This window comes from Cyrtonyx montezumae, unplaced genomic scaffold (genome assembly GCF_038088225.1).
Source record: "Cyrtonyx montezumae isolate F1298 unplaced genomic scaffold, pur_monq_1.0 scaffold_41, whole genome shotgun sequence".
NCBI classification, from domain to species: domain Eukaryota; kingdom Metazoa; phylum Chordata; class Aves; order Galliformes; family Odontophoridae; genus Cyrtonyx; species Cyrtonyx montezumae.
The window spans coordinates 1,322,285-1,332,484 of record NW_027072047.1 but is presented as its reverse complement, the minus strand read 5'-3'; the positions used below and the strand labels follow the sequence as shown (position 1 = coordinate 1,332,484).

Genomic DNA, 10,200 nt, shown 5'->3' with positions numbered 1-10,200 from the left:
AAGTTACAGAGCTTTTCCAGCTCCACCACTCTTTATTTTCTCTTTTCTTTCTTCTGTCTGTCTTTGCTTTGATGTCTTATGTTCATTTTAAGTCTCAGCAGAGGTGGAGAATGCGCGCCTACATGGCTTGCTTGACCCAAGTCAACAACTGTCTCAGGTTCAGAGGGAAGAGGCACCATAAGATGATCCAGCTTTGTACAGAGGGGGATGGGGTTCAAACCATGCAAGTGGGTGCGGGTAGGACAGCCCAGGTGCTCAGCTGCATCTTGCTGCAGGTTGTGCTGCTGGCAGGCTGCAGCTACCCCCACATCTGCGGTCAAAGTTCTCGTACGTGGAGTCCTGTGGCTGCGGCCTGGTGGTGGAAGAAGGGGATAAGGTGAGGCATGAGATTTTCCTAAGTGGCTACAGCTAACTGTCCCTGCAGTACGGGTCCTCTCCTGTGAAGCTGATGGTTTTCAGTGCCTGGTTTGCACCCAGAGTTTTACATTAGTGTCCAGAATGAACCTCTACATCCTTAACATCAGCTGCTATTGTGGTTCCTGCTACTCTAGGGCCTCAGAATATTGTGACAAGCCTCTCCTGCACTGGTTTTTAAGCTTTCATCTTTGTATTTACAAATGCAAGCAAAGGTTCATTATTGCTTATATATTAAATAAGTGACATCATGCTTCTGCTAATAATTATTAAAAATCTAACTCTACAATTAAATTCCCTATTGCTTCTCGGGCTGTAGCCTCATGCTGCACACATCCTGCTGAGATGGACACATTTCTTGGGTATGGTGAGGGAAAGAGATATCATAGATAACATGGGCTGGAAGGGAGCAAATTCATCTGGCCTTAGGTACAGTTTCTGTCTGTTCAACGTAAAGGTTGTCTTACATTTTTACCCATCTGACACCAGTTTGGCCCCAACTGCTGACAGGAGTCTCCAAGAGCAGAGTTGTCTTGGGTATTGGGAGATGCTGCTGGTACTGTGGGAGGATGGTTGAGATTGCAGCTAGGCTTTGGGCCCTGCCACACCTGAACTGGCTCTGATGTGGGCTATTTGTTATCTCTGAACTTTCTTCCATGCTTGGCTTAGGTCCTCCTTCTGCCCCAACAGAAACTGGAGTTCTTTTGCTAGTTTAGTATGACATCCTAACACTTCCTGGGCCTGTGGGACACCTAAACTTCTGCTTGTCCCCTGCTCCTGCTGCATCCATGTGCCACAGTCTCTTCAAGTTCCTTGTCCTTGGGGTCTGTTCTCAGTTGCCCCTCAAGCTTTGATTCCTTACACCAGCTTGCTTGACCATCAGCCCAACCCTTTTCTCATCCCGGGAGCCTGCTGTGAGGCCAGAAGTTGTAGGACAAATTGTACTTCTTTCCTTGTCCATCTCCACCCTCCTGCTGGATAACATGAATAGAAGGTGGGATACTCTTACCAAGCCAGACTGGATGGAGTGGAGGAAGGACCTGTTAAATGAGAGCGGATACACAAGGTTAGCATGGTGAGCTGGGGAGCCAAGACTGATAGAGAGCCAAGGGGAACATGCACTAGAGGTTAACTGATAACACTGGTGAATGGTTCGCCGCTGCCAGGATAGGAATTAGGCACTGCAGCATGAGGAGAGGAGTATTTCTTACAAATTCTGCAGCTGGAGGCTTTGGTGAGTTGCTGACATCAGCCTGTCTCTGTGGACATGCTGTGGTGATGTGACAACTGTGAAGCCTGAGCTGTGGAGCTCTGTGCACAGCACGGACGCCATCCTGAACGGGTGTAAATAGGATCATGCTGCAGGCTGGGAAGCATGCAGGTGGAGATGCTCTGGGGAGTGAGAAGGATGCTGACTCCAGGTGATTTAGCTGCAGTAGAGGTAAATCCTGCCTATGGGCTGGGGGAGAGGTAGCAATTAATCTGTTTAATACAAATAAAATCTGTTTGTGTAGGCAGCAAGTTCCCTACTAATTGCACACCTGTTGATTTATTGACATTTTAATTTGGGCACAGGGAAACCCCTGCTTGCTCCATTTAGAGATCCCATCCTGAATGACGCCTTGCATCTCCAGGCTGTGACCATCAAACCAGCAGGTCCCTCTTATTTGCTCCTAATTTTCCATTATGCATGCCATTTTCCTAGGGTGGAAATTAAGGTAGTAACAAAAAACTTCCCCCTCCCTTGTCTGATTTTATCTGCTGCATCGCATCGTGGGTTACCAGTCTGATGGAGCAGACAGGGATACGTACCTCTGGGGAACAGGGTCAAACCCAGTATCAGCAGCAAAACAAGGACTTTAATTCCCAGCGGCACAAAAATGAGGACCAGGAAAAAGGAGCTGTTGGACGCCTTGAACTTATAGAAGTAGACTGATCCCTCTGCTCTCCCGTGGCTGTTGACAGCTGTGCACGTGTATTTGCCGTCGTGTGTGAGGTACTGGAGCTCCTTGGTGACGTGGTGGTTCACGTTTGTGACTGAGGTGAGGTTGCTGGAGTGGGGGCTGGTCCACGTCAGGGTCGGGGCTGGCTCCCCCTCGGCAGTGCAGCGGGCTTTGAAGGTGTGATCCCCATTGGAGCTGACAGTGATGTTAATGATCCTGGGGGGAGCTGTGGAGATTATGGGAAAAGATGGGAAATACGTCACGTTTCAATTATGGCTTTGATGCACAGTGTAACAGGATAATGTTGTGATCAAACTTCCTCATTTTCCTTGGATCCTGGCCTGCAGAACACACAAGGAAGGATCTGCTCCAGTGAGCCCTTTCCCTGGGGTCTCAGGCTTACCACGTGTGGCAAACTGTTGTCAGGGACCTCTTTGTACGGTGGTAAAAACCATTTAGGGCATGCACAGAGGTGAGGCACCGCTGAATTTTGCAGCCTTTGGACTTGTCCTCTAAAGAAGCTGTGCTGACACAGAACCACAGAACTGTAAAGGCTGGAAGGGACCTCCAGAGATCACTGAGTCCAACCCCCCTGCCAAAGCAGCTCCCAGCCCAGGTTGCACAAACTGACCTCTAAAGCGTTATTTAATTCCTGCCCTTTGTACTGCAGGGATATGCTCCCAACACAGGGAGCAGTGGGGGCACCGAGCCTGTGCAGCACCTGCATATTGCTCCTCTCATGATCAGTGCATATTTCAGATCAACTCCACAGAGGCAGAGCCCTGATTGCTCAGCACTTCCCTGCAGTACGTGAACTCATCCTCAGGCACAGTCTGACTGCCTGCAGCGCACAGCATCTGTGAGGCAGTTTCACTTCACAGACAAAACCATCCAACACGGAGTGTCTGTGCACTTTTGCTTAAGGTATGAGCCCGCTCCTGAGGCCACACACAGGTGTCCTCACTCTTGCTAGATCAGTAAGAACACCCTCTGAGAGGAGCCAAGCACTCCACTATAAGCACAGTGTGGTGGAAGCCCTGAGGTGGAGGGCACAGACAGAGTGCTGGAAACCTACCCAAAATTGCTCAGCTCTCTGCTATGCTGAGCTGCTCTGAAAGATGGCCTTTTTTTAAATCTTCACAAGCAGATTATCAGCTTGATAACACTGTAAGTTCTGCACTCTGAGCACTGCATGGGTTTCAATGGAATCTGGTGGTCTCCTATCATTTCAAGACCCAAATTTTGGCTTCTGTGTGGTTCACCTCTCATAAATCATACAACGATTGGGTTGAAAGGGGCCCTACAGTCCATCTAGTTCCAACCCCTGCCATGGGCTGGCTCTCTCTCATTAGCCCAGCCTGCCCAGGGCCCTAGCCATGGCCTTGGGCACCTCCAGGGATGAGATATCCACACTGCTCTGGGCAGAACTGTCAGGGCCTCACTGCCCTCTGAGTAAAGAATTTCTAACACCTAACCTAAATGTTCTCTTAGTTTAAAGCCACTTCTCTGTGTTCTAACACTCTGTGAGAAACCAGTTCTCCCCCTCGTTATGAGCTTCTTTTTGGCACTGAGGGCTGCAAGGAGGTGTCCACAGGACCTTCTCTTTTCTGAGCTGAACCAGCCCAGCTCCCTCAGCTTGTGTCTGTAGGAGAGGTGCTCCAGCCCACTGAGCATCTTCATGGCTTTCTTATGGACCCACTCCAGCAGCTCCATGTCCTTCTTGTGCTGGGGACCCCACACTTAGGTGAGGTACTCCAGATGGAGCCTTACCAGGCAGAGCAGAAGGCGACAGCCCCCTCCTGCCTGCTGCCACCCCATTGCTGATGCAGCCTAGGGTACTGTTGTCCTTCCTGGCTGCAATTGCACACTGCTGCCTCGTGCCCAGTTTGTTGTCCACCGTCCACCATTTCCCTGTGTGTGTCCTTCCAGCAGCTCTCCTGGTGGGTCCTACAGACACTAAGGCCCTGGAGCATGTCCAGAGAAGGATGATGGAGTTGTGGATGGCATGGAGCACAGGTCTTGTTCAGAATGGCTGAGGGAACTGACATGGTTCAGTCTGGAGAAGAGGTGGCTCAGGGGGGAACCTTAATCCTCTCTGCAGCTCCCTGAAAAGAGGTTGTGGTAAGGTGGGGGTCAGCTTCTTCAGCCATATAACAGAGACAAGAGAGAATTGCCCCAGGTGGTGCCAGGGGAGATTCAGGTTGGATATTAGGAAAAACTCCTTCAAAGAGTGGTCAGGCATTGGAATGGGCTGCCCAGGGAGGTGGTGGTGTCCCTGCACCTTGAAATATTTCTAGGAGTGTGTATAGATGTCACACTTAGGGACATATTTTAGTGGGCAGTATTAGTGGTAGGTGGACGGTTGGGATGATTGATCGTTGAGGTCTTTTCTAGTCTTAATGGTTCCATGATTCTATGATTCAGGATTCAAATGTAATTTCCATGCAGATGTCTACCCTGCAGAAGGACTTCTTAACTCATGCTGCCATAAGGATGCTGTGTAACACCCATTCCCCATGATTTCTCATCCTAAGGTTGCATGGATCTCTCCAGAGGGACAGAATCAGGTGCACTGAGCTAAGTGTGACTGAGCTGAGATGCTGCTCCCAGCCAGAAGTGGTCACAAAGTCCATCTTAAATCCTGATGAAGAGGCCATTTCTAGCCTCACCCCATGAGATGCAGAGCCCAGCTTGCCTCTCCACAGCCCACAATGACCCCATGCTGCAGGAACAATATTCAGGACTTGCCTGGCTATCACCTGGGCAGCCAGAACCCAGCTATTTCCTCATCTCCTGCAGTGTTTAGTTCCTGTTCCCTTCCTTGCAGTGTGCACATCACTTCAGACCGGAAGCCTGCAGTGAGTATTCCCTGTCAAAATGTTACAGATCTTCCTTAAGGCTGACTGAACCTGGAAAACCCAACATTTTGGAAGAATAAACATCTCAGATCCCGTTCTGTTACCATCTCATCTCTTTCCACATTTCACAGAACCACAAAACTGTAGGAGTTGGAAGGGACCTCCAGAGATCACTGAGTCCAACCCCCTGCCAAAGCAGCTGCCAGCCCAAGTTGCACAGGTAGGCGTCCAGGCGGGTCTGGAATGTCTCCAGAGAAGGAGACTCCACCACTTCTGTGTGCAGCTCCAGTGTTCCATCACTGCACTGTGAAGAAGTTCCCATGCACATTTGTGCAGAACTTCCTGTGCTTCAGTTTGTGGCCATTTCCCCTCATCCTTTTGCCACACACTGTTGAGAAGAGTTCAGCCTCATCCCTTTGCCTTCTGCTCCTTAGATACTTATAGATGTGGCCCACATCCCCAAGAATCCGAGGAGCCCAGAACTGGACACAGTACTCCAGGTGAGGCCTCACCAGGGCAGAACAGAGAGGGAGGATCACCTCTCTCAACCTGCTGGCCACACTCTTCTTAATACACCCCAGGATCCCATTGTCCTTCTTGGCCACCAGGGCAGAGTGCTCACGGTCAACCTGTCATCCACCAGGACACCCATGTCCCTCTTCTCAGAGCTCCTCTCCAGCAGCTCATCCCCCAGCCTGCACCAGTACATGTGGTTATTCTTCCCTAGGTTCCCTCGTCCCCTGCCCCTCCCCCCGGGGCACTTGATGCTGTCTTACCAATCAAGTGCAACTTTATCCCATTCCTGCTTTCATACTTGTCATGGATATCCCCAGAGAACTCCACGCGGCAGAAGTACCTCTCGCTGTCATTCCAGGTGAGGTTGTCAATCCTGATTGAAAGGTCTTTGTGCCGGGGGTTGCCAAAGAGTTTGTATTTGTTTTTGTAGCTGACAGCAGTCTTGCAGAGCTCACTGGCACTCTGGCTGGTGCACTTGAACACTATGGTGCCATTGTATGGCTCCTTGATCCTCCAAATGGCAGTGAGGGTACGGTCAAAGGTTTTGTAAGGGTGTGTAAAGGTGCAGGGCAGAATAGCCATCTTCCCGAGTTCACCAGTGACATCAGATGGGACGTGAATGGACCAGCTATTGCACTGTACACCTAGGAGCAACAACAGACAATCAGGACTGATTTACACGAGGTATTTAAGAAGAGAGTTGGTCATCCATCCTGTATCTACTCTCTCATCAGACAGAAAATGAATGCCCTTTGCTCCACCAAGGACGGTACCCTGTGCAGGGGATTTGCAGGTGGTTACTGGGGCTGGATTTGGTACCAGTCTGCAACGGGGCTGAGGGAATTTCCTAGCTCATGTTGAAAGCAATATAATTTTCAAGCAGATCTTTCCATTTCAGCAATAGCTGACCTGCAGGCATCCACTGTGAAGCTGTGTAACATGGTTGTTTGCAGATGAAAGTTGTGTGCTTGCAGACACACGCTTCCTTAAATATACTATGTGTATGTGTGTGTATAAATAATATATTCAGAGATCTGATGGGTTCAAGCATTGGAATCCAGTTAATGCAGCCCCTCTGTGTTTGGGTGCATGCACTCAGGAGGCTGCAAAGCAAGCAGCTCCCTGGTAACAGAGCAGGTTGGCAACACATGGGCTCCAGCTGCCTGCATCTTCCCAGACAGGCCTTGTCTTGGCCTCGCAGGAGGGGAAGTTCTGGGTTTTCCAGCCAGGATGTCACGAACGGTTGGAATTTGGCCACTGTAAATCCTTGTCATGGTAAATGGTCACAGTAAATCTAAGTTGCTGCCACCAGACCCAGACTCATCAGTTCTGTCTGGTGATGAAAACAGCCTTCACCTGAATGAATGTGCTCTCCAGCCTTGAAATATATTGGGGAAACTCAGTGTCTCATCCATTTCCCTTCTCCAGTAACCAATAACATCAACAAATATCTCTTGCAGGCAGCTCTTGCTATATAGATACTTGTATCTATCAACCCTATTTCTATTCGCAACAGCTGCAGCACCAGACTGTGGCTTCAGGAGTGTCTGTGGCTGCATTCCTGTCTTATATAACTTACTTGGTGGCTTCATTAAATGAGGAGGTTTCACCTCCACAGCTGAGAATAATTGGAGAAAAATGTAAATAATTTGCCTCCTGTAAATAAACTGCTGACTTTGCTTTGATCTGTGGGAATTCATCTGTCAGGTTGATCAAATAAAAGCTAAGTTAGGATTGGTGCTTGTGTTTATGTCTGCTGTCCCTAATATTTTACAAATATCCCAGTGGATGTGCAGACAGTACTAATGTTATGGTGTACTGCACAATGGACAAAGGCCAAGGTAGGACTGGTTCTCTTCCATTAAGTTGTTTAGCTGGAATTTGTGCCAAGTCAATATTTTAATTATGGAGGTCTGGGGGCATGGTGCCTTGTCACTCACTGTAATGATGTGATTACCTTTTGCAGCCTGGATTATCTGCTGTACAAGGCCACAGAAACTCCAGGAAGCTCATGGGCTCTCTAAGCTCAGTACCCCACGGGTAGAAGAACTCTAAGTATATCTACTAGTTGTCAGTGGAAAGGATTTGAGGTCATGATAACCATATCAAGAGCCCTCAGCCATTAAACTTGCTCTAGCAAACAGTTTGACAGCATATTTAACAAAATCCCATGGACTTTAATAGGACTTAAGCACATGCTTAAAGTTATCCATGGGCTGAAGTGCACAGTGGAGCTGCAGCAAACTGTATGCACTGTGTATCACCTCTGAGGAACATGAAGCAGGATGAAACAGGGCTTCTGACTGCTGAGAAAGATGAACTTCCTACACAAGTTATAAAAGCAGAGGAAAAAGGGGAAAAAAAAAAAAAAAAAGGCCCTGATCAGACGGAACAGTAGCAAGCTCAGAACTCACCCTTCCTGAAGATGGAAAGGACGAACAGAAGAAACAAAGTGTACTCTCTCATGCTGGTTGAGGTTCTCCACTGGGGTGTATCAGCAAACCAGATTTGTCTCAGCTACTTCTGCACTGCTGATCTTGTCAACACAAAAGGGTTTTTTTTATTTATTTTTTATTTTTTCCAGGGATGGAAGAAGCTGCGGTTTTCCTCTCCTAGGAGGGAATGAGTTGTCCATCTGAACTGGCTCTAGTTGTATTAATAGTTTTGTGGTCAGTCATGTGAAAAATACAACTGAAGGAATCAGTGTGTTGCCGTTTTCCAGCTGAGGGAAAGGGTCTGAAGGATGGGGCTGCAAGCACCCCCTCCACGAGGGTTCATAAGGTTCATAAGGTTCATAAGGTTGGGAAGGACCTACAAGATCATCTAGTCCAACCATCCTCCTATCACTATCCCTACCCAACTACTAAATCAAATCCCTTAGCACCTCATCTAAACGCTTCTTGAACAGCGCTAGGGACGGTGCCTCAACCACCTCCCTAGGCAGGCCATTCCAGTGCCTGACCACTCTTTCAGAGAAAAAATGTTTCCTCAGGTCTAATCTAAATCTTCCACGGCGCAACTTGTGGCCATTCCCTCTCATCCTGTCATTATTTATCAGGGAGAAGAGGCCCACCCCCTCCTCACCACAGCCCCCCTTCAGGAAGTGGTAGAGTGCAATAAGGTCTCCTCTGAGCCTCCTCTTCTCCAGACTGAACAATCCCAGCTCCCTCAGCCGCTCCTCATAAGACTTGTGCTCCAGACCCCTCACCAGTTTTGTTGCCCTTCTCTGAACACGCTCCAGGGCCTCAATGTCCTTCCTGTAGTGAGGGGCCCAAAACTGAACACAGTACTCGAGGTGCGGCCGCACCAGAGTTGAGTACAGGGGGATGATCACCTCCCTGCTCCTGCTGGCTACACTATTTCTAATACAGGCCAGGATGCTGTTGGCCTTCTTGGCCACCTGGGCACACTGCCGGCTCATGTTAAGCCGAGCATCAACCAACACCCCCAGGTCCTTTTCCTCTCTACGTTCTTCAAGCCATTCTGCCCCAAGCCTATAGCATTGCATGGGGTTATTGTGGCCAAAGTGCAGGACCCGGCACTTGGTCTTATTGAACCTCATCCCATTGAGCTCAGCCCAGCTGTTCAGCCTATCCAAATCCCTCTGAAGGGCCTCCCTACCCTCAGGCAGTTTGACACATCCTCTCAACTTGGTGTCATCTGCAAACTTACTGAGGGTACACTCAATTCCCTCGTCTAGGTCATCAATAAAGATATGAAACAAGATGGGCCCCAAAACTGACCCTTGGGGGACACCACTTGTAACAGGACGCCAGCTGGACTTAACTCCATTCACCACTACCCTCTGGGCATGGCCCTCCAGCCAGTTCTCCACTCAGAGAAGAGTGAACCTGTCCACACCACGGGCTGCCAGTTTCCTCAGGAGAATACTGTGGGAGACCGTGTCGAAGGCCTTGCTGAAGTCCAGGTAGACTACATCAACAGCCTTTCCCTCATCTACCTGTCTGGTCACCCAGTCATAGAAGGAGATGAGGTTGGACAAGCACAAAATGGCTTGTGTAACCTCATCTCCTTCTATGACTGGGTGATGGGGCAGTAGGGACGTTTGGGGCATTCAGGAGCTCATCGGTCTGGAGGAAGCTCTTGTAGTCTGCCCCACCTTGACCTCATTTGAGGCAATGGAGCCTGCAAGCCAGCAGAGCTTTACCACTTGCACGTGCTGTTTGTTATCATCTTTAGGTATAAATCCCCCTGAGCAGACACAGGGCTGAGCTGGGAAATCTGCCTGGTTGAGGTTCCCTGCTCTGTCCATGTTTCCATGATGATGATGAGTCTCTCATTGTTGCTATTCTGGGCTGGAAGTGAACTGAGCTCTCTATCTGGAGTGCTGTGTCCAGACCTGGGCCACCCAGCACAAGAAGGATGTGGAGCTGTTGGAGTGAGTTCAGGAGGCTGTGAAGATGCTCATAGGGCTGGAGCATCACTGTTAGGAAGACAGGCTGAGGGAG

The 10,200-nt window shown here is 49.3% G+C and overlaps 1 protein-coding gene across 1 annotated transcript; it reads right to left on the bottom strand.

The window, feature by feature from the left end:
• Positions 1-255: 255 nt before the first annotated feature.
• On the bottom strand, positions 256-8,197 carry SIGLEC15 (sialic acid binding Ig like lectin 15). The gene is made up of 5 exons (XM_065747116.1): positions 8,146-8,197; positions 5,992-6,375; positions 2,227-2,583; positions 1,424-1,454; positions 256-352 (listed from the first exon to the last, which is right to left on the bottom strand). The coding sequence occupies exons 1-5, from the start codon at positions 8,195-8,197 to the stop codon at positions 256-258; spliced, it is 921 nt and encodes a 306-aa protein (XP_065603188.1).
• Between the last annotated feature and the right edge of the window lie 2,003 nt (positions 8,198-10,200).